General features: G+C 39.9%; 2 protein-coding genes across 2 annotated transcripts in view; one reads left to right on the top strand and one right to left on the bottom strand.

The window, feature by feature from the left end:
- The first annotated feature begins 1,672 nt into the window (after positions 1-1,672).
- Positions 1,673-10,219, top strand: ENPP5 (ectonucleotide pyrophosphatase/phosphodiesterase family member 5). The gene is made up of 4 exons (XM_040983493.1): positions 1,673-1,814; positions 3,892-4,755; positions 6,571-6,747; positions 8,996-10,219. Exons 2-4 carry the CDS (start codon positions 3,927-3,929, stop codon positions 9,421-9,423), a joined length of 1,434 nt encoding a protein of 477 aa, XP_040839427.1. The 5' UTR covers positions 1,673-1,814; positions 3,892-3,926; the 3' UTR covers positions 9,424-10,219.
- Positions 10,220-17,004: 6,785 nt separating this feature from the next.
- ENPP4 (ectonucleotide pyrophosphatase/phosphodiesterase 4) overlaps positions 17,005-24,611 on the bottom strand; it is a 14,639-nt gene continuing 7,032 nt past the window's right edge. The window contains exons 2-4 of the mRNA XM_040983494.1: positions 22,969-23,827; positions 21,737-21,907; positions 17,005-20,182 (exon numbers count right to left, since the gene is read on the bottom strand). Coding sequence (XP_040839428.1) covers positions 19,818-20,182; positions 21,737-21,907; positions 22,969-23,794 — 1,362 coding nt within the window. The 5' untranslated portion in view covers positions 23,795-23,827 and the 3' untranslated portion in view covers positions 17,005-19,817. The remainder of the gene's footprint in view (positions 20,183-21,736; positions 21,908-22,968; positions 23,828-24,611) is intronic.

Below are 24,611 nucleotides of genomic sequence, written 5' to 3'. Positions count from 1 at the left end.
AAAGTGTGTCTGTATTTCAGGGCCCCTGGTGAGCAGCTGTCTGTACTGGGCACCATGGTGCCCAGCTGTACCTTGCCTTTTCATCAGTGATTTCATGATTTCCATGAAGTTTATGGAGCAAGGCAGATTTTCATCTGAACAGATCTCAGCAATATTCAGTGAACCATACAAAACACAGGTCTATTTTCACTGCTCCTACTCTCTGATCAGCATGCATTGTTCTTGAAGCATTTACAGAACACAGAACTGACCTCCTTGGGAACAGAAGAGGACGTTAAGATTGGGCCACCCTGTTCCAAATTTGGGTAGTGTCAGAGGACAAAGCTTGGGGTCTGGGAACAACTTGAACATTTTCATTGCCTTTGGGCCTTGGCTTAAAGCAGAAACCAGACTCCTCCTCAAACTCCACAGCACATGTTGAAAACCCTGTAAACAAGTGACTACAACAAGAGGCCATGGCAGAGTGCCCAGATGCCACTGGGAGGGAATGGCCGAATTAGAAGGCAGTGATAGCTAGAGTTGGAACTGTCCCTCTTCTAGAGGAGAGAGAAATCGCTGTCACCAGAATGCTTGCGTTGCTTTCTCCAACATCAGCAGGAATGTGCACTGACATTTGTAACTCATGCACATTGGATGGCACAAGCACCCCACGCAGGAGCCAAAGCCACTACTGCAGACCCGTTCCCAGTTCTGCTGGCAGATGACACACCAACATTTAGATGACAACCAAGGTGATATGAACTCCAAACACATAGCATTAGAAGTCTACATTATGTCAGAATGAGGCAAATTGGACAAATGGACAAACTGCATCAGAGGTAGCTCAGTGCCACTGCTAGAATTTACGGTCAGAACAAAAAAGAATCCATACACTTCAGTACTAGAAAATAGGACCATGAAGGGAGGAGAGGGGTGTTGTTACTTTCAAAAAAACCAAGCCAGGTGGGGGCTGGAGAGCACAGCAGCCGTCAGAGTGGCCTTGGCGCCCTTCTCCCTCAGTGGTTAATCTAGGTCAGAGCCTGGTTTGCTGTTAAACGTGCGCCTCTGCAGGTGCTACTGGCTGAGAACGCTGCATAGCCCTTGGAGATCTAAACCGCAAAAACCTGCACACACTCTACATCAACAACTATCTTTCTGGGCTTAGAGCAGTAACACCAGCTGTTTTCCTTAAACACTTATTGTCCCTATCGTCCCTTCTACGTTTTTGTTCAGGTGAGCCTCGGAGCAAAGCCCGTGGAGTGGCGGGGCGGAGGATTGGGCTAAGAGATCAAGGCACAGAAGCAGCTTTTAGCAAAACCGGTGTTAGAGTGTGTCGGCCACCGCGGTAGCACATTATCCCAGCCTCGCGACATCACAGAGACACCTGGCCGCAGCAAGAGGACGGTTCTGTGTGGCCAGGCAAGGACAGCCCCTCACAGGGCACCAGGAGTCGGGCTCCCAGACCCAGAGCCTCCCTGTGAGGTCCTCAAGGCCCACGCTTCCACCTCCGTCATCCCCAATCCCTCCATTCTCCCAAGGAGGCGGCGCCCGCCCCGCATTCCCGCTGACTGGCAGGCGACGCGGCGACTCCCGTAGCCTGCTTTTTGCTTGGCAACCCGGGCCGAAGCGGCAGTCGTGCGGCAGCCAATGGGCACCCAGCCCCGGAGCTGGCGGGGAGGAGGTGCGGTCATGTGCCCGGTGCAGCGGTTGAGTGCAGGTGAGCCGCAGCGGCTCCAGCGAGCGCCCCCGGCTCCCACCACCTCCCCGCAGTTAGCTTCCCGGCCCTCCTTCCCCGAACCCCAGACCGATGTGGACTGACCCGAATTGCAGCGAGGGTGAGTCCTGGACGAGGGGAGGCTTGGATGGGTGGGTGTGGGGAGGCTCATGCGGTTCCTGGGGAGCCCCAAAGCTGTCGCCTTTAGTTGACAGGGAGTCCACGCTGGGGAGCCGCTGTCCTGGAGGCCTGCGAACTGGGAAGGTACCCGACGCAGGTCTTATATGGGCGCTGGGATGGACTGCAGGTGAAGAGGATGAGGCGATGCCTCCCCTCCCTCCCGTGGAGGTCCACCTGCTCCTTATAAACCCGCTGTTCCTTAATGTGCCGATTTTAGCCCTTACATTGGCCCTACGCCCTCTAGGTTTCCTACGCTCTTGGCAGAGGTAAAAGGGTTCTGGAACACACAGAAAAACAGCCCCATTAAAAGCCTGGACTGAGATTCAGGGAAACCACCGCTTAAAGCAACATTTTGTGCTTGAAAAAGAAGTCCTGGCTGTTCTCCTCCCCACCCCCACTTCTGTTCGCTGCTCTCTCTGTGGCAAGCTTTACTCAGCACTTCACACTGGCTTACTTGCTTTGTCCTAGGAAAGCAGTCTCTCCTGCATAACTACACGAAACACGTGGCACGTGATTTTCACCTACTCGGTCGCCGCAAGCTTTCCTGGTTATAGGAAGCTGGAAGAGAAGATTGAGGGCAGAAAGGGGTGAGAGAGGAACCATCATGGGCTAGATGGGTTTTGTAGTTCCCTATCCACAGTTCTCTATTTTTGTTAATATTCCTTCCAGAATTGGGGTGGGGTAGAGAGGGAATTACCATTTAAGAAACACGTTTAATTTTCAAATCACTGTCTTGAGGACAATACCTAAAAGAGTTCCAGCTTTAATAAACTCCATGTATGATGAAGTCACACTTGAAAACAAAACAGAATTATCGACCTTGGCCAATACACATGTTATACACGTTCCAGTCAGCTGTGCTTCTGGAAGCAAAGCCAGTGTATTGGTCACCTCTCTCTACAGCTTAGGAAGGCAAGACTTGATCTATTTGTTTAGATTTTAAAATGCCTTCAGCATGTTCAAATTAGAAATAAATCAGAAGATGAATTCGATTTCTTTAACAACATATGGCTCGATCTAAATTTTCATGGATTTTTAAATGTTTCCATGTCAGAGTGGACAGGAAAGAACTGAAGATCCCGGGCTGATGTGCAAGCCTGATGAGAATTCACAGCGTTGCAGATTAGGTATTCACATTACCACCTGTTAGCTTTCTTAGATACAATAGAGGCTCTCATATGCAGATCCAAGAACAAAACAAAACCTTGACCCAAAGAGATTTATTTTACACATATCACCAGTAACATTAGGAAGATTAACATCAAATTTCACAATTATTTATTGCAAAATAGTTACGTTTAAACTTAGTTTAGAATCACTTGTGTAAAGGCAGCCATGATTTGATTATTAATAAATGAATCCAGGTTGCATTCCAAAAATAAATTTGAATTTCATGCATTTGATTTCACTTCAGGAGACCCAGTTGATCTACTTTCTTTTCTCTAGTAATATCTCTAACCCTCATTAATCCAAACATTAGCTTTGTCCTTCTCTGTAAATCTACCTTTCAAATAAAAATAAATCTTTCCCAAAAAATTGGCTCTGAATCTGAAATGGAATGCACAAGTAATGGATTTACTCAAGATTCTTCCTTGTTGCTATGACTTGTTCTAGTAATAATGATAGGTATGATCATAGGGATTTTACTATAAGCTGCAGATTTTCAAGTGACAAGCCTGAGTGAGACTGAAAATGTTTCTTTAAAAGCTGTATGTAAATTTTATCACATTTTAACATCCTCTTGGGAAGCTCACTTAAATACTTCCGTTGAGGAGTATTTTGATATATTCATGGAAAGTAAGCTGGCTTAAAAAATGTAGCTAAACAACTTATAAACTTATGTTTATAAACATGCAAGCACAGTCCCTGCTAACCATGGAGTTCTGTACCCTGATTCTTCCAGGCTGTATTTTTGTGAGACAGCTGGGATTATTAAACACCCACACACTCAGTTTGGGGCAAAGGATACAAGAAAAAAAAAAAATCAATGCTGTTAACTTCTTTATGTTTTTCTACAGATTTTCTTACCTTGAAGTGATCAAGTACTTTGAAAATGACTTCAAAGCTTGTCTCAGTGGCCCTCATACTTGCTGCACTAACTCTTGAAACCACATTTTCTCTCCAACCAGACCCGCAAAAGGTTCTACTAGTTTCATTTGATGGATTCCGTTGGGATTACTTATACAAAGTTCCAACACCCAATTTTCATTATATCATGCAATCTGGCGTGCATGTGAAACAAGTTACTAATATTTTTATTACCAAGACCTACCCTAACCATTATACCTTGGTAACTGGCCTCTTTGCAGAGAATCACGGGATTGTTGCAAATGACATGTTTGATCCTGTTCTGAACAAATCTTTCTCCTTGGATCACATGAATATTTATGATTCTGAGTTTTGGGAAGCAGCAACACCAATATGGGTCACCAATCAGAGAGAAGGACATAGTAGCGGTGCGGCCATGTGGCCTGGAACAGATGTAAAGATACATAAGAGCTTCCCTACTCACTATATGCCTTACAATGAGTCCACGTCATTTGAAGACAGAGTTGCCAAAATTATTGAGTGGTTTATATCAAAAGAGCCCATAAATCTTGGTCTTCTCTATTGGGAGGAGCCTGATGACATGGGTCATGATCTGGGACCTGACAGTCCACTCATGGGGCCTGTCATATCAGATATTGACAAGAAGTTAGGATATCTCATAGAAATGCTGAAAAAGGCAAAGCTGTGGAACACTGTGAACTTAATCATCACAAGTGACCATGGGATGACCCAGTGTTCTAAGCAAAGGGTCATAGAACTTGACCAGTATGTGGATAAAGAACACTACACCCTCATTGACCGATCTCCAGTAGCAGCCATCTTGCCCAAAGAAGGTAAGCCTGAACCCCAGGTGCGTGGTGACCAGAGGCCAGTCTGCTTGGCTGGTGTGATCACCAGACGAGGAGATTGCTGCTTGCTTGGCTTTGTTACAATAATATTCTGGGATTTAATCCCAAGACACTGAGAAGACAAGGATCTCCTTTCAGGGTCATTTTTTTTCCCCCTAGACAACCTATAACAGCAGGTTTTAACCATTTTGGAGGCAAAGATTATGAGGAAAACTACAGCCTCCCCTCTTAGTAATATTGAGACACAGGAATATGCACAAAATTTGAATTCAATTGCAGTGATTTTCTAGAAGCCCTCTGTAGATCCTGGCTTAATAAGGAAACAGCAGAGAGTAAGACAGGAGAAAGCTTTGGTCAGTCTGAGACTCATAAGCCTGCTCCTTATTTCTAAGTAGGAAAGGTGGTAACAAGGCCCGGGGTCTTGTCCTCATGAGGAATCTTGATACCGAACCTGTCACTATGGCATCACTACCATTTTTATTGCAAAGTCAGACATACAGAGAGGAGGAGAGACAGAGAGGAAGATGAGGAATATCTTCTGTCCATTGATTCACTCCCCAAGTGGCCACAACGGCTATAGCTGAGCTGATCCGAAGCTAGGAGTCGGGAGCCTCTTCTGGGTCTCCCACGCAGGTGCAGAGCCCCAAGGCTTTGGGCTGTCCTCCACTGCTTTCCCAGGCCACAAGCAGGGAGCTGGATGGGAAGCAGGGCTGCTGGGATTAGAACTGGTGCCCATATGGGATCCTGGCACGTTCAAGGTGAGGACCTTAGCCACTAGGCTACCATGCCGGTCCCATCACTGCCATTTTTAAAGAGAGGCAAAGGAGGTGAAAATGTCCAACATGTTTAAGTCACATGACTCATATCTGCTCTTCAGATTTACGTTTTATATTGTATCACCTTGTGGCCTTGAGTATCAGATAAGAGAACAGATTTTAAAGAGTTGGAATAGCAAATGAGAATTTTCTCTCTCATGAATTCAGAGAATAATATGAAAGAACAAATGGTAGATGGTGTGTGTACGTCTACATGCAAACTTCTCATCAAACAGCAAATTTTTTCCTTGTTCAAGAAAAACCACATTGGCTTTTGATTTCCTTTGTATAACTGGAAGGGTGTTTCTCTTGGTGATGTGTGGGAGTTGGGGACAAATCACTAATAAATTAATTTAAAAAGCAAGGAAAGGATTAAAGGCAAGGCCCAGGCGTATCGTATCTGAAATGACAAATGCCCAGCATTTTGAAGATTTTTTCTATATGGCAAGCTGCTTTCCACCTCCAGTTCATGATTTTCTAGCTTCCAACCTCTACTTACCACATTTTTGGGGGGGTTGTAAAGATTGTTTGTCCCTGTACCCACGACTATAAGAACCTGGCTCTTAGTTTTTGAATATTGCACTTCCTTGGACATTTTACTTCATGCCATCAACAATTAAGACACATGTATATAAGTGCGTATGTAAAGGAAGGAATCTTTCAAAAGTTAGCAGAAAATAAGAAAGCAATACATTATTTCCAAATACATTTGCTCTAAAATAAACATTTGATATCATTTTGCCAGGAGCTTCTTGAAGTATCCTTGAATATATGTACCTCAATTAGATATTACAGATTTCTAGTTCTATAAAATGCCCTTTCAATTATGTAAGGTGAATTGATTTACCATGTGTGTTTCATGGCCAGCTGTATTTTACTGTATTTAGTTTCTTGGTCTCTCCTCTCAGCAGGGGTCCCTGGTTTCATTGCTTATGGAGTTTTGGTAGTGAGTGTCTTGTTCTGAGGGCCTGTACCTTCTCTCCAGGTAAACTTGATGCAGTCTACGAAGCTCTAGCTCATGCCCATCCTAATCTTACTGTCTACAAAAAGGAGGAGATTCCTGAAAGATGGCATTACAAATACAACGATCGAATTCAACCCATCATAGCAGTGGCTGACGAAGGGTGGTATATCTTACAGAATAAGTCAGATGAATTTCTATGTGAGTATGTTATAGTATTTCTTCCCATTCTCCATCGTTTTTTACTGACTTGGAGGCTGTGGATAATACAGCAGTTCACTTGCTGAAGTTTTTCCTCTGCTACTTAACTGTTTAAGGAACTGTGTTGTGACAATGATTATCTATAAATGCTTTTTAGACATAGTTCTTGACATAAATATATATAAGAAATGTAAAAAAAAAAAAGAAAAAAAACCCCACTCTCAGTTGGAATGAGTTCCTGTTATTTTTATTGGCTACAAAAAGAAAAAAAAGCATTTGCCTGCAAATGGCATTTGTGGTGCAACTATGACTCATGTAGCAGTCAGTGTCTTAACAGTTTTCACATATTCGCGATGACACCTAAATCAATATTTAATCCTGTCAGGCAAGATGTTCCAAAATGTCCTTTAAAAATTATTTTCTTGCATGAGATAATTTCTACGCTTATATGTTCAGATTGTCTTGTAATATGGGGATAGCGCTGTGTTACAGGAACAGCTCAAAAAGGAACTGTTGTCTTTGAGGAGAGTTGTATTTAACAATTGACATAGAAATTTTGACTTGGTGAACTTTAATACATGATCTATTGGTTACCTGTTTTTTGGTTAAAAACAAAAACACCTTAATAATGCTCCTTGTATTGTATTGTGTTCATTTATTCAACAAATAAGTACATGCTGTCCTCTCCAGTCACTGTCAGCCAGAGAGTTCTAAGACAAGGAAGCACTAACAGCCAAAAGCAATGGTTCTTAAAGTGTGTTCTCTCATTCGGCAGGATCCACTCCACCTGGGACCTTGTAGACACACAAACTCTCAGGCCCAGCTCAGCCTCGCTGAGTTAGGAGACCATGAGTGTAGTGCCTAGCAGTCATTGTTTTCACATGTGCCCTTCACTCCCACACAATGACGCTCGAGAGGCATTGCACTTAGCATCGGTGTTAAATATCGTGTACTGGACCAAGCTTGCATGGCTGGGGCAATCACACTGACCAAGTCCTTCTCTGTAAGAAGGACTTCATATAAATCACATGTGTTACTTTCAAGTCCACTTTTCTAAACAAGATGTGTGATTGGAGACAGTTGCATTGCCTTTGTGATGAAAGTCTAGACCTTACCTTCTCATAGAAATGAATGCAAGCATCCATTCAATTCTTTATTATATGGTAACATGTTTCACAACATTACTATCCATAAGCTTAGTAGAATGGCACAGTCCCCTGCCAGATAACTGCTAGTGATTCATGAATCCAACATTGTTTTCATGTGAATAAACTCAAAAGGATTGTAGCATTTAGAATAACTTCTTCAGATGTGTTTGCATGGAATATTTCAAATTATTTTGAGATGACTAGCCATTAGTTCATAAGTTTCAAAGAAACTGGTTTAGGATGGGGGGCTATAGTCATGCTCCCATTGAATATTTCCTTGTAATAATTATGAGAGCTTGATTCACCCATCATTCTCCTTGCCTCTTGTAAAATAAAGCTTGCCATTCTTTGTGGGTTTCCATCTTAACAGCAGCAGCTCCTACTCGTCTTGTATCTTCTTGTTACACCGATCCTACAGGCCTTTATTATGTGATATCTACCCTTCAGTTTTGCATCACTTGGTACACATTCCAAGAGTAAAGTTTTTATTTCCTTTATATCCATCCTAAATTCCACAATGCTGAACTAGATCCTGATCTGAATCAGCAAAGTTGAGATTTTCTTTCACTCTGTTTACAAGTACTGACCTTTAACTCTTTTAGGAGTGGATTGTATCTATAACAGGAGGTTTGGTTTTGTTGTGTCTTTGTTTTTCTGTATGTAGCTTTTGTGCTTCCTTTTTAATTTTGAATTGATCTTCATGTTTAAGATGAAAAGCACCTTACTCCTTTTCATTTAGAACAACTGGAACATAGTACGTAGCAAATAAATATTGATGTACTGATTGCTCCCCCATCCCTGTCCTGCAAAAATCCTCCTTCTTCCCTGATGTGGCTCAGCTTTGCTCTTCACCCTGTCTTCTCTGCAGCTTAAGACAATGTTGGCTTGGGAGAAAGATCTGTGATCTTTAACTTTTCATTTCCTGGAGTGAATGGTGGAATTGACAACTGCAGAGATTGTTTGTAAAAGATTATTTTATTTTTTATAGTCAAATTAGATAAGATCTGCATTTAAGTTCAGCACTTGACCATATGAATACAATTATTTCCATTTCAGTGCCATCTGGTTGGTTAACTTATTCATGCATTTTCTCTTTACAGTAGGCAACCACGGTTATGACAATGCATTAGCAGAAATGCATCCAATATTTTTAGCCCACGGTCCTGCCTTCAGAAAGAATTTCACAAAAGAAGCCATGAACTCCACAGATCTGTACCCACTGATGTGCCACCTCCTCAATATCACTGCTATGCCACACAATGGATCATTCAGGAATGTCCAGGATCTGCTCAATTCAGCAACTCCAAAAGCAATTCCTTACACACAGAGTGCTACCCTCCTCTTTGGTAGTGACCAACCAGGAGAATATGAACCAGAGGAGGCATATCCTTACTTCATAGGGCTTGCCCTTGGCAGCATTATAGTGATTGTATTTTTTGTAATTTTCATTAAACATTTAATTCGAAGTCAAATGCCTATCCTACAAGATATGCAGGCTGAAATAGCTCAACCATTATTACAAACCTAATGCAGCTTGGAAGTGGAATTGCATATTGAGCAGAGATTGCATAATTATGTCAGTGTTCAAAGGTTTCGGTTCTAGGAAACGAGTCCCAAACATTTGCAGAGGCCATCAAGCAGTCTTATACATATTTAGCCACAGCCACACACACACACACTCAGACACACATAGATGGACCAAAATGCTTATAAAGCCTTAATGTCTCCATTATTCTCTTTAGCTTAGCGGTATATAAGATCCCGCTTTATTTGGACTTGGCACATATAATGTCTATATTTGGCAACTTTGCACTATATAAAGTACCTTATGCATTGCACTTTACACTCCAAGTGGGTACTTTTCTTCGAAATGCACTTTATGGACATTTCTTAACTTGGTTGAAAACAATTTTTTGCATTCATTTCAAAAAATAGTTATTGCTCACACTGAATACAATTTCTAATAATTCAATATTAATATGAATATCACCTAAATTTAGAGAATAAGAAGCAGCTAAAACTGTTGAAATCTAAATGTGACAACAGCAGATTGCATCTGTGGGCATTTTTTTTGTGATATTTTTTCCCAAAGAACATTTCATTTACTTTTTTTCCCCTAGAAAGGATCCAAATACAGACAGATTCATTCTGAACATTTTGTTTCTGTCAGTGTAGTCGTATGACTCAGAAATGGTAATGAAGACACAGGAATACACATCTCTTTCCCATGTAGCCTAACAATGGCCTGGATAAAATAGATCAGGTACCATCTCCACAATGTCTTGTCTTGTCTGTAATTACTTGCTTCTTTGGAAATTAAATCACTAGTAATCACATTAAAATTAAATCAGATATAAAAATGCTTGTTTGTTTGTTTTTCTGATAGCAGCTAAGATTTGAGTATTTGAAGATCCATAATTGCAAAAGAGCACAAATCATAGTAAATAAAGTAAAAGCCATTTGCTCCTTAAAAGGAGCTGTGGGGAACATGAGGGAAAATCAGGCAGGACCTAAAATGTTCAGTCCACAACCAGAACAGTAGGAAAAGGTGCCCAGGATCAAAATCCACGGAAATAACTTAGTGATCATAGGTATTAAACGACAGAGGAGCTGGGATCATGTAGCACTGCAGAAATAATTGATGGCCTGCTTAGCAGGTGCTCAGTGAAATTAGAGGTGAATCCAACACAATGAGACTTCTAACTTCTGAGTAGCTTTTTTCTCCTGTCATTTAGGGTCCTCTTCCAACAACATAATGTTAGGCTTTAGATCTCTAGGTAGTAAAGAAATATGAAAGGCATAATGGAGCTCTCAGAAGAAGAGTTTTTCTGGAAGAAAATAGAAAGCAGTTGATAGACACATGGCCCAATAAATACTAACATGATCTTATGTATGTTATGCACCAGTTGTTTTCTAAGTAGATAAAATGATATATTAAACTATCCTTTTAAAAAGGCAGTGTGATAATGAAAACAAGTGACATAGATAAAAAGAAGGGGTGGTATTTATAGTATAGCAAGTTAAGCTACCGATTGAAGCACCTGCACTTCATATCCAGGTGTTATATCAAGTTCTAGATGCTCGAATTCCAACCCTTCTTCCAGCTTATGCACACTGAGGCAGCAGGAGATGGCTCCAACCCTTGAGTCCCTACCATACATTTGCTAAAACACATGGAGTTCTTGGCTTCTTCCTGGCCCAGCCCTGGCAACTGTGGGAATTTAAGGACTACACCAGTGGATAGAAAATCTTTTATCAATCTGCTTTTCAAATAAATGAAGTAAAATTGAATTTAAATGCTTCTAAATTGAGTGTATTTTTATACAATAAAAAAATAAATGATAATAGCACTTAACTCTCTTGTTTCATTAAAATCCTCTGAAAGCATAGGACTGAATAGTTGTGTTCTGTTTTCTAAAATAATAATAAAAGCTGAGAACATGTTAGGTAGCAAGCTCTCCAGAAGTTTAGCCTCAGTTAGATAATCCTAGAGTCAGTGAGTATGCATGCTGATTTGCTTTCTAGTTGTGAAATTCCCTCATCACATGCCAGCACACAGTAGTTCTGCAAGGAACGAGACTGAAAGACAGGCACTGAAAAAATTAGAAACAACACAAGATTCAAGGAACTGTGGACCAGGGAGCTCAAAGCATTGCAAGATGCAAAAACCAAAAGTCGCTTTATTGTTTCTTCCAATTCATCATTACGCAGATATGAGGGTCTTTTGCTCCTTTGCTAGTCACATCAAGCGGTCGGTGACAATCACCACTAGGTACACTTAGTGACACACAGTTTTATTTTTTTCTACTCCACGCGCTGAGCCCTCCGGTTTTCTATAACTGACATTCCTGTTAACCCGGACCTGTGACTTCAGGGCCCCTATGACAACCAAAGGCAAGCATTCCATACATCTATCCATGCTCTAGTCAAGCAGGTTCTCTGTCAGACAGCCCTCTGCCCTGACCTCGGTCCCACAGTTAACTAGTGAAGAACAAAGAAACAGTCTAATCAACAAGTTTAAGTAATTTACCAGACAGACAATTGCCTACCTAAAACTCAGTCCTTACTAAGGTTAGGTTAGGTTAAACTAAAAAGTTAGTATAGTTATGAAACCCTAGCGCTTCATTATTAAGATGTCAATGGAATAGCTAAATATTCAAATACTATTTAATACGCTATCTGTACATTTATTTGTTGCGTTAAAGTTCATATCAGAATGTGTTATTACCTTAGTATTAAGAGGAAAGTTAATTCTGAGGGCAGGTGTTGTGGTACAACAGGCAAAGCCAGTGCCTGTGAAGCAGGCATCCTGCAGGAGTGCCAACTCAAGTTCTGGCTGCACTATTTCTGGCCCACCTCTCTGTCAATGTACCTATGAAAGCAGTGCGAGATGCTGCAAGTGCTTTAGCTGTTGCCACATGCATGGGACACCTGGCACCTGGATGGGCTTTCTCGGCTTTTGGCTTCAGCCTAGCTCATCAGTGGCTGTTGCTCCCAAGTGAACCAGCAGTCGAAGCTCTTTCTGTCTCTCCCTCTATCTCTCAAATAAATAAATTTGTGTAAAAACTTGTGCAATACTGATGAAAGTATTAAAATTCTGCTATGAAGATTGGGTTATTGAATGATTTACTTCTACATATTTATTTTCCTATATAATATTGGCAGAAGAATTTTAGAGAAAAATTCATCACTCATCATAATTTAATTGGATTTTATTGGCTTTTACCGACAGGGTCAAATTTTGGATGTAATGCACATACATCACATGAAAATAAAATGTAGATTAGTCAATATAATCGTCAAGATTATTAAAAATAAAGTAATGGAAGTTTATTCCATTTTGATTCCACATCCTACTCCAACAGCCATGTCATAAAATTTGATATTTTTCAATACGTGTTTTCACAATGTCTTCTTCAACACCTGGTATTTAGGTTTAGGCTGCTTTTCAAAACCCCTTAATGCAAAAATAACATCCTACTATGAGTTTCTTGTAAGAACTTCCTTCTAGAAAAATCTAATGGAAGATTTATAGGTCTCAAACTTTTCAGTTGTTTGTTAACTGAAATAGTCATAATACTAGGAAGCATCCAAGGAACCATTCTCTTCCTGATTGAGCAAGGGCCTTTTGCAAATCTGTGAAATGACTCGCATGCCAGGAGAGCCAGAGCTGGAAGCAGGACTCATGTTTCCTGGGTTGGTTTATACTCAAAACCAGACTGTGGTCTAGGCTGGTTTGCTTCTGTTTCATCTTGAAGTGTAGCCCTTTGAGATCCCACCTAATGTAAGAAGTGGTTAAGCCAAGTTCCACATGTGGGAGCTACTGCTCTAGCCTTTGACCATCAGCTGTGTATGACTTGTGCTCTTCCAAACTGGCCATGCCCCCAGATAAAAATAGTTCTTTAAATGACATCTAAGAATTTCCATCTTCTCAGATTCCCACCCTGGTAATTCTCATTACATTGTATGCAATTCAATGCTTTTAGACAGTGATTTAAAGAGGTTTTTTTTTTTTAAGATTTCCTTATTTTTGTTGTAAAGTCAGATATACAGAGAGGAGAAGAGACAGAGAGGGCAATCTTCCATTTAATGGTTCATTCCCCAAGCGGCTGCAACAGCTGGAGCTGAGCCAATCCAAAGCCCAGAACCTGGACCTCTTTCGGGTCTCCCACGCAGGTGCAAGGTCCCAAGGCTTTGGGCTGTCCTCAACTGCTTTCCCAGGCCATAAGCAGGGAGCTGAATGGGGAGCGGGGCTGCTAGGACATGAAATGGCACCCATATGGGATCCTGGCACATGAAAGGTGAGGACTTTAGTGACTACACTACTGTGCCAGGCCCTTTAAGAGTTATTTAGGTTTCTGGTCAGGACAAGCTAGCAAAGACTTGCTTTCCCTTGATCCTCTACACCTAGCATAGCTATAAAGTTTAAAAATGGTTTGAGAAATTCTGCAAGATGTTAAGTGAGGCTGGTTAGGACCACAGGGCTGGGGAGACAGCACAGAGGCAGCCCTTCACGTTCTATGAAAACATAGAATCTGTGTTTCCCAACCACCATCTAGCAAGGCAATAGCCATTCATAATAGCAATAAGATTCGTAATCCCTGGGGTCAAAGAGAAACCTCTCTGGCAACATCAGGTAAGTCCATACCACTAGCAAGGGGAATTAACTAATCAAGGGTATCGATGGGGTGGCCAGGAAAAGAAGTGGCTAGGAAAAGCATTCTCCTTCCACATCACTGGGACTGGGACTCTTCTTCCACTCGGACATACAGGGGTGCGCAGGCAGAACCTGCGAGAGGCTCAAGTACAGTGCACAGGTCTAAGACTCCTCCCACACTCAGACACTAGCATGAATAGTCAACACCTACAAAAGGGACCTACTGGGCTCAGCGTAGTAGCCTAGCAGGTAAAGCCACCTCCTGAAACCCCAACATCCCATAGGCGCATAGTTCAAGTCCTGACTGCTCTCTTTCCCATTCAGATCCCAGCCAATTCACCTGGGAAAGTAGCAGATGATGCACTTCAAAAGGATCATTTGTATTTGGGGGTGATCATCTTTAAACACCACACAATTGGGTACAGTTGGTATCACTCAGCTCTCTCATGTTGGTTGTTGTTGGTGGTCTAATTGCCACAATTATAGCACTAAATTCTTGGGCTGAGGTTACAGATGTTTTAGGAAGTGTGTATTGTGAACACCTTTTAAGTGATGACTTTCTGGTCTTCTGGAGATGCTGTGAAGATGACTGTTGGCTGTCACTACTGGTGTTCCAGCTTGCTCATGGTCAGTGTGCGTGGCACGGTATATTCTGTCATTTCACTTTCAGTTTTGTATCCTTATATTTAAAACATGTAGACTACTTGAATATTTTTTCCAGCTAATTTGATTATTTCTGCCTCTACATTAAAATGTTCATTCTATATTTAACGCCTGATGCTTTTGGATTAGTTTTGCAATGTTTTTATATTTTTCTCATTTGAAAGTCTTTTTTTTTTTGGTACTGTCTTTATCAGATTTGATATGTTAGATTTCACTACAAAAAAACCGATTTTGTTCCTAGAACATCAGTGTTATGAAAACAAATACAACAGTGATATTTAAACCTGATAAGGAAACAGTACAAAGGGTTATCCATCTTTAGGACAACTTTCCTATATGCTTTTACAAAAACTGGATGGGTAACTACATGAGATGACAGATATTTTTAATTCACTTCACCACAGTAATAATCTTACTACCTTTATGTATCTTGTAATATGTTGTACACCTTAAACACATACAATAAGATTTTGTTTAAAAATAATTTTCATAGAAATTGGCCTGTTTTAGTTTCCTTTCTCTACTAAAGATAACCTCTTACAGTACTACTTTCCTTGGAAATTAGTCATTTCACTTATATTTTATGATTGATTTTTGCCAAACAGCATCACTTAGATTCTTAGGAGATTTAATTTTTTTTTTTCTTAAATGTGTGCTTGCCTCCATCAACTCACCTTTTTGATCAGGTTAGCCTCTTAGCTGCATCTTCTAAAATTCAGATGACATTTGGGGCTCACATTTACATTTCTTCCTTCTTCTGAATCTTAGCCCTCATTCTTCACTTTCCCAGGATTTTCTCCATGCCTGGGCACAAAGCTGTTACATTTTTCTAGATTTTCCAGTCCTTAGAAAGAGGGTTCATTTGAATTACAGTCTGCCTTTAATAGGAAAAGAATTCCTACAAGTTTTCTTACAACCAAAACCAAAACAAACAAAAAATGGGGGAGGGACAGTCTTCACAGAAATATGCAAGACGAAACATTCACACACACACACACACACACAGATTCACTCTCTGCAGAGGATCATTTATTACTGTCTGATAGAGACCCCTTTGTGTGGGTCTGCATATGTTTGAAGCTAATTTCTACTGAACCTTTTTCAGCACCTGGTTCCAGAAGTGTGGTTAAACACAGCAGTTATGAAAAGAATGCTTATTAGGCAATGTGTAATTCAGATTTGTAACACAAGAGGGAGGTCTGGCCTGGAGATTTGCATCCTGGAGCTATCAATGGAAGAGCTCACAAAGTTCAGTTTCCTGAAGATGGAAACCAAATTTCAAAGACATAGGACATGTGGAACACCGGGTCTGCTAGAAGTTTGGCTTGCTCTTTGGGTACAGACTCTGCTTTTGACTTCTTGGTAGTTTTGATCATGGGACATGAGTCAGTACGAGGTGGGGACCACTAGGTTCTACTCTTAAAATCATCCATGTAGAGGTATACACAAACATACACAGATCATTTCAGTTCTTACATACTCTGTCAAGCAGTGTGTGTGCTGGCAGGGAGTGCAAAGAAAGGGGCTGTGATGACACGCAACCCAAGCACTAAGGATGCTGGGCCTGGGGAAATAGGCCAAACTGGCATCCACTGATTCTGAATAGGAGGATCTCAGCACACGAGGTAAGTCATGAGTACATAGAAGTAACTTGCTCAATTTCAAAGAATTCTTTTCCAGAGTTATTTTTTATTTTCCTTTGCTTTCCAAGGTGCACAGCAGTGTTCACTGTGTGTAAAGCAGGAAATAATTAATCGCCGCTCTACCAGAGGGAATTTTGCTTAATCTATTTGCATTTGGCCAAGTCATTAAAATATCTATGGCTATAAACTATAACTATTGTAACCACCCTCCATCATATCACTACTGTTTGGTAATCATTTTTTTCAAACTTACTCCCTTCCACCGTAGGCCAATAAGTTCGTTGTTGTTTTTGTTTTGTTTTTCTGTTTTAGCTTTCAAAGTTCCACAAAATTTACCTTGGCTTTCTTCCCAGCTATGTTCTTATGATGGATTTGTATTCCATAGTGCTTTAAATTGGAGTAACTATTATAAGTCTATATATGGGTTACTTAAATAAACTGTAATGAATGCCTCTGAAGGATTCTGCAGTAATATTAAGTAATGAGAAGACATCACAAGACATGTATTTCACAAGAAGGTAACAAAATTAAAAATCATTAATAATATTGTTGTTTATAATTAATTATCATAACAAGAATGTTTTGGTAAATTTTATTTAAACAGATGTTTGAATCATACACAAAATCATTACGCAAACAATGTAGCCAAAATACACTGTACTTTAACTTAAGGCACTACATATGGATTTCTTTAAAGCACACTCGTGTTATTAATACACCATTTTAAGAAGTGACAATAAATACAACTTTTATATCTTACCTTTGTCCTCCATTTGTAATTTTATATAGTAGCAATAAAGTAAAATTCTACAAATAAAAGAAATTAGACACAAACATTATTTAAAGCTTACAAGAGATGGGCAAGACAGAAGAAAATACCCCGAACACTGCAAAGGCATTCTAGTCCTTCAATGTTCCGAGACTGTTCTGTAGATTCTTACAACAAGCCTAACAGAATAACCCAAAGCCCAAAGCACAGTGCACTGAAATATTTTTGTTTTTTTGTTGTTTACCAAAAGACCTTATAGATGAACAACAATAGCCCAACTGCTCCTATGTTATAAATAAATGTGCTTATTTTGAAATAACCAAAACCTCTTCATCAAATAGTCTTCTGTCTATTTTTGCATATTATTGTCATAAACAACGAAATGTTTCCTAAGGTCAAATACTTCTTGCCACTCAAAGACACAGCAGCATCTTAGTCAATTATTTAACAAAAATACACTCCAAACTTTACAAGACTAATTTTATTACAGGATTTTTCCCAGTGTTCTCCAGGAATCATTGGCTTCAACAGTGATCATTTTTATATAAATACACAAATGAATTAACACAAAGTTCATTATAATATAAATACTTCTCTTTGATTAAATAAATATTATTCTTGTCCAACACATACTTTTAAACATTTACCTAATTTAAAATTAAATATTGGGAGAATGGGATGAAAAACAAGACAAATAGTTGAGTCTTGCTGATCGGGTAAATATACTGGCCAAGAGAGCTCTTCCTATTCCATCCTCTGAAAGCCACTCCCAGGCTGGATGCCATATTCACGTTCTTGAAACTCACAGGAAACTATCACACTAACGCAACCACTGAGACTTGGACCACTGCAAGAACAAAGTTCCACTCAACAAGTACAAACTATTCTGCCCCTATTTTAGAGGCTTTAAACATGCTCTGCATGTGAAAGAAACAGAGCTTTAAATGGAGTTCTATTCTTTAATAAACATTCAAATAGAAATGGCATTGTACTATCTTATTTAGACAAACTAGTAACCTTTAGAATAACTTTTATGTGAGGAAAAAGAAACAAAAATAAAATTCATCAAAAATGTAATGTTACTATGAATTATTTATGCCAGGCATGGAAATACTTCTCAAAACCTCCAGATAACACAGACACCAAATGCAGTGAGCAGTGACCCTACAGGATGCGTCTGTGTCCCATGAAGGGCACCGCCATCATTTCCACCATCATACATAACCAACACGTAGCTGCGCTGCCTGTGTATTGCATTTCCAAGGTTAGATTTGTAGCTGCAATGACATTTATTTTAGCTTGTTAGAACTTTAAATATCACACTATTAATTTCTTGCCTCAGATTCTGACAAATGGTTCTTAAATCCAAATCCTCCGTTCAATAGATACAATCTAGTCTTGCTACCATCACTTCTTCCTGGTGTTCATTATAAAGAGGTACAACCTAGCAAAATCAAGATGACAGTTCTTTCACAACAAATCATTGGCTCTGAAAAGGCTTGGTATGGATATGAGCAGCAAGATTATTCCTGTGATCCAAATATTAGACACAAAAAAAGCAGAGACAACACTGAGGTTATTCTGCCACTTATCATACATGGATGGAATAAAAAATGAGAAATGTTAAAGGTCACTTTGAGTTCCTTAATTGCTGCCCCCCAAGTAAGGCATAAAGCCCCAACAATAAATATTTTAAAATCTCACCATCATTTGGATCCAATCATAATTAGACCTGCACTCAGGTCATGAATTTTTTTATATCACTTAGATTTCTCATGTTATAATGAACAGCAAGAAAAGATTAAAAGTGGTCACAAAAAGCAATGAATTGTTAAAAACTTGTGAGAAGAAAGCAAACAATATGAAGTGCAAAACCTTTCATGAGAGCTATATCCCAGGGCAGTGTGGAAGCCTGGCCACAATCCTGGCCCCTTGGACCAGCTTTACTAGTCACCTATCATCCTAACATGTATACCCACACACACCCACACACACTCACACACACACCAGCATATACAAAGACATGAAGAATAAGCAGCAAAAACTGATTGCTAACCTTAATAGTAATAATTTCTTAAAACATAACTTTTGAGATTTCACTAGCATAAGAGTCTTAACAAAGACAATGGTAACAATGCAGGCATTGCATCCCATCATATTTGTCGCTTGTTTAAAGCAATTTCTTCATATTTTACATCTTTTCTTCCCAGCTGACTGATTTTTGTTAACACACAGAAAATGTCTTATCAAAGGGTTTACTTGGGATACAAACTAATTCAAGATAAATATAAAAATATAGCAAACTTTTCCTCCCTGATACACAAAATTCACAAATTGCATAAAGATTTTTGTTGTTTCATTTACAAATATATAAATTTATTAGAAAAGCATGCCTACTCAATTTTGGTATGCTAAAGCTGTATTATATCTTCACTGCAAAAGAAAAAGACATAGGGAATATTTTTCTCAAAAGCTAATCCTATGTAGAGAAATAATGATTTATTTGCACTTTTACTAAGGTCAGGGTTGTACGAGCCAGTGTACCAAAACAAATTACAAGGAAAACTAACTTTAGCATGCTCATTCTAGGTTGTCTTCTAAAACGCATTTTTTCAGGGTTAAAACAGTATTAAATGGATGCATCCTTAGCTGTATGATTAATAAACACGTTGAACACACCCCAGCACATGTTACTCAATTAAAGGGTCGTCATCGTCTTCTTGTAGCTGAAGTCGGGAAAATGGCTGTGGTGTCGACAGTCTATTCTGCATGACTATCATGAGGCATGTCAGAGTCGCTAATACCAAGAGCGCACCAATCACAATCCCAATGGCTTCTGGGAGATTGATGCACCACTGGTCAACTAACAAGCACTTGGTGTGACTAAGGGTTCCATTATTGGGACGTGGCTTTACTCCCAGGATGTGACACATCATTGGATAAATATCCACAATGTCAATTGTGCTGTGCTTGTGGCCTTTGTGAAATGCAGGACCGTGGGCAGCTAGAAACGGATGCATACTAGGTAAAGAATTATCATAACCATGGTCACCTACTGAAAAAAGAACAAAATGATGTTAGTAAAGACTATCCGCCTTTCTAGTTACAAAGCGTACTTGTAATGTAAATATACTAACTGCTTGTCAGGCTAATTCTCCTCCACGAACATTTGAGCTTGTTGAAACCTAACAAGAGCCAGAATTTTAACTTTCTGTTTTCTTCAACTCAGCCATGACCCCATTTCATCTACATGCACCCCTTCTCCCAAGCTGCCATGACCTCTGACTTCTCAACCTGACACGTATCTTCCAACCTTAGCGTCACTTGCTTTGACACCCAGTACCGCCTGCTCAAAGCTCAGTGAGGACACTAGCAGGGACAGAAAGGAGTGGGCCAGACAGAGGCTTCTGTGTTAGACAGAAGAGAGAGAAATCATAAGACAGTGAGTGGGAAAGGAGCAGATCAGCAGTCCTATCTACCTGAACCGTTCTTGTGCTAAGAAACAGGATGACATGCAACTGATTTACTGAGTGCTAACACACACCTCCATATCAGGAAGGCCACATGAGTGAGGATCTTATAGAAGAAGCTCTTGTATTGAGGCTCCAATCAGATGACTCCAACTTATACTTCCACTAAAGTCTGACTCAAAGAAAACATGTAATAATCTCTGATATATCCCCGACATATTTTTCCACCACTTGCCTATATATCCCAACGTTTCAACAATCAGTACACAAAAATGACAAAAAGAGGAGTAATATACGAACTCCACTGATCCTAAGAATGTTTTTTCTGCCTGATACTTCTACAGGTAAGAGAGCTGCAAACTACAACCCAGGCTCAAATCTGGCCTCCACCTGGTTTATAAATGGTTCCACTGAAACACAATACTTCCTTTCTTTATGGATCACCCATAGCTGCGTTCACATTACAAAAAAAAAAGCTGAGTGCCTGAAACAGAGAACTGGCTGCTCCAAAAAGCCTAAAATATTTACCATCTGGCCCTTTATAAAAACAGCTTGATTGCCCTTTGCAAGCTACAAAATCAACTTTTTTCAAACTATTCAAACAATGTAAAATAGAGGCAGACCATGGAACATGCCTCTATATGTTTTCTCAGGTTCAGGACTGGTCCATCTGTGTTACCTACATGGGAACTTTTTTATTTATTCACTTTCTGGCTCATGCCTTGTGTTCTAAATAGTAAATTATTTCATCATTGGGGAAAGACTTAGGGTTCCTCAGACAAAATTTTTTGACACAGAAACAGGAATTTTCCCTCCACTTTCACTTTTGTTACTGCAAATGTTTTATTTTCTTCTCTTTCACTTTCTACAGATTAGGAGAACCAACCATAAAACTTACTGGTACTAACTACAGTGCTGATACAGAGTAAAATGACACCTTCACTCTCAAGGCCATCCATCTTAATCTAAAGGTGAAACACAGCTACTGTAAACTCCTATCACAGGAAGACCTGGGAACCATCTAGCTGAAAACAACAAAGTAGAACAAGCATTTCTAAATTAAAACCACCCTCTTAACAAAACAGCACCATAACATTTAATTCATTTCATATGCAAAAATAAATAATCTAAATACTTACATTTTGATGAGGATGTATTTAGCACAATTGTCCAGCCTTCATCAGCAACCAAAATAATAGGCTGAATTCGATCATTATGTCGGTAATAAAATCTACTAGGAATATCTTCTTTGAGATAAACATTCATGTTAGTACTACAGTTTTTCAGTTTGTTATAAGCCTCTGTTCTATCTGGAAGCAACAGGAAAAGCAAAAGGGAAAAAAGTCACAGTTGGCTGATAAGGAAACAAATCCAACTAGAACAACTAAAAATAAATTTTGAATGTCACCTAGTAAACCATTTTTAATTCTTAAAAAAAAAAAACAGGGCAATATTAACTACGTGACAATGTTCTGGACCATTCCCACCCTTTTTCCACTTTGTGTACTGTCCTAGTGCACTTTTATAGAAACAAGACAATTTTGCTGCCTAGGTTCCCAAGTAAACATAATCTAATTACGCAATACTATGAATAGTAGCAACTAATTTTGCCTTTGGTAGAAGCAAGGTATAGCTCATTAAAATGTAAAGTTGAAGCAGGTACTTCGGTATAGCGGGTTAAGTGACTGCTGGGTCACCCTGAATCCCATACTGAAATGCTGGTTCAGTCCAGGCTACTCCATTCCTGATTCAAATTCCAGTTAATATACTTGGGAAGGCCCAAGTACCAGCATTGCTGCCACCCGCACAAGCTATTACAGGCACTTGGGAAATGAACCAGCAGATGGAAGACCACTCCCTCTCTCCTTTACTCTGCCTTTCAAGCAGATACATAAAAACAGATCTGTAAAATGAGAAGTTTTTATGTATACAATTTCCTTTTTCCCATTAAGAAACGTTATAAAAAGCATAGAAACAATTACTTCAACCTAAACTAGAAGACAATTCTTCAAAGCGTTTAAATTAAGGGAGAAAAATACAAGTGTATATTTAAAAGTTTGTAGAAAGTTGGAAATAACAAGTTGACACTGTGACGCAGTGGGTTAAGCTTCTGTCTGCAACACAGGCATCTCAGGGGGTACAGTTCTGGTCCTGCTACATTGCTGATCCAGCACCCTGGTAATATGTGTGGGGAAGCAGCAGAAGACAGCTCAAACACTGCACCCATCACACATATTCTACTCTGAAGCTCCATGAGTAGATAGACCCCAAACCACAAACAGCCAGAACTTCATTCTTTTACACAATCCTCCCTCCTCAATCAAGTGCCCCATTTAAACAACAAAGCTTAGTTTGCTAGAAGTTTACTTACTTATTTTGGGAAGTATTGCAGCAACTGGGGTCAAATCTACAACAGTGTAGTCTGAATGATCGATGCAAAGATCCAAGTTTATCAGTTTTTTCTGAGAACACTGGGCCATCCCATGATCACTTGTAATAATTACATTAAGATGTTCCCATAATCCCTCCATCTTGAGTTTCTGAACTAGAACACCAATATGATTATCTATTTCCCTCAACACTTTGCGCATGTTTTCTTTGTCTTCAGGTCCATATTTGTGGCCGCTTGCATCTGGTTCTTCCCAGTAGAGTGTTGCAAAGGTGACTGGTGGGTTTGAATGGCTTAGCCACATAGTAACGCTATTTAGTCTCTCTTCAAAGGACACTGAAGAATTATAATTCATAAAATAAGAAGGTGTGACATTATGAATGGGCACATCAGTTCCAGGCCACATGGCAGCAGCACTGGATCTGTTCTCCTGAAGTTGATTAGTTACCCAAATAGGTATCGCCTGATTCCACCAGAAAGGATCTTTGTCATTTGAGTCAGAGAAACTTTTCTTTGTGTCAGCATCATACATGGAATTAGCCACAATTCCATGGCTTTCTTCATACAGGCCTGTTACAATACTATAGTGGTTTGGAAATGTTTTTGTGATAAAAACATTTTTGACATGTTCCACCAAGACTCCTTCATTGATAAAATCTTGGAGATGAGGAAATTCGTAGTTTTGCAGGTAGTCAGCTCGAAAGCCATCAAAGGACACGAGCAGTAATTTGGGTGGCATCGTATAGGAAGAATTGCTCCTGCAACCGGTTATAAGTCCAGAAAACGCAAGTATTACTAATAGCTTCATAATGAACGCGTTGAAGAACAGCAATCAGTGTTCCTGAAATATAAAAACACAATCCATAAGCAGTAATGCTATTTGATTTAGATTAGGCTTAAGAAGTTAAGCCAACTGGCAAACAGAGCCAGCATTTACAAATCTCTTGCATTCCAATTTTATCTGTTAACTTATATAATGTCATTTGCTTCTAAAGAACTGATTAAAGTTAAAATAATCCAATTTCCATTAACAACATGTCCTGTCCAACCCTTCACACTCTGAAGGTGAGGTGAGACATTTTCTTTTTTTTTTTTTAATATTTATCTATTTTATTTTGTTTTATGACAGTGTTTTGTAGGCTCTGGGATTCCCCCAACCCCTCCTCATGCCCTCCCCGCATGATGGATTCCTCCACTTTGTTACAGTAGTACAGTTCAAACTCAGTCATGGTTCTGTTGCAAAGTCAGATACACAGAGAGGAGGAGAGAGAAGAAACCTTCCATCTGATGATTCACTCCTTGTGGCCGGAGCTGCACCAACCTGAAGTCAGGAGCCTGTAACCTCCTCCGGGTCTCCCACGTGGGTGCAGGGTCCCAAGGCTTTGGGCCGTCTTTGACTGATTTCCCAGGCCACAAGCAGGGAGCTGGATGGGAAGCATGATCACTGGGATTAGAACTGGTGCCCAGTTGGGATTCCGGCGAATTCAAGGCGATGACTTTAGCTGCTAGGCTACCACGTCGGGCCAAGGTGAGCCATTCTTACATTTGGCTCAAAGCCTTATCCTATTGTTGTGCTGCCTTGCTCATCACAGCAACAAAAATGGTCCTGATGACTTCAGAATAAC

This window comes from Ochotona curzoniae, unplaced genomic scaffold, assembly GCF_017591425.1.
Source record: "Ochotona curzoniae isolate NIBS_2020 unplaced genomic scaffold, NIBS_Ocur_1.0 contig_3819, whole genome shotgun sequence".
NCBI classification, from domain to species: Eukaryota; Metazoa; Chordata; class Mammalia; order Lagomorpha; family Ochotonidae; genus Ochotona; species Ochotona curzoniae.
The sequence above is the reverse complement of the archived record's forward strand: the minus strand, read 5'-3'. Positions and strand labels throughout refer to the sequence as shown.

Bases quoted from the DNA above. Each gene is read 5' to 3' on its own strand.
- ENPP5 (XM_040983493.1), top strand. From the start codon at position 3,927: ATGACTTCAAAGCTTGTCTCAGTGGCCCTCATACTTGCTGCACTAACT. The intron at 4,756-6,570 runs GTAAGCCTGAAC...CCTTCTCTCCAG, and splicing joins AGCCATCTTGCCCAAAGAAG to GTAAACTTGATGCAGTCTAC. The intron at 6,748-8,995 runs GTGAGTATGTTA...TTCTCTTTACAG, and splicing joins TAAGTCAGATGAATTTCTAT to TAGGCAACCACGGTTATGAC.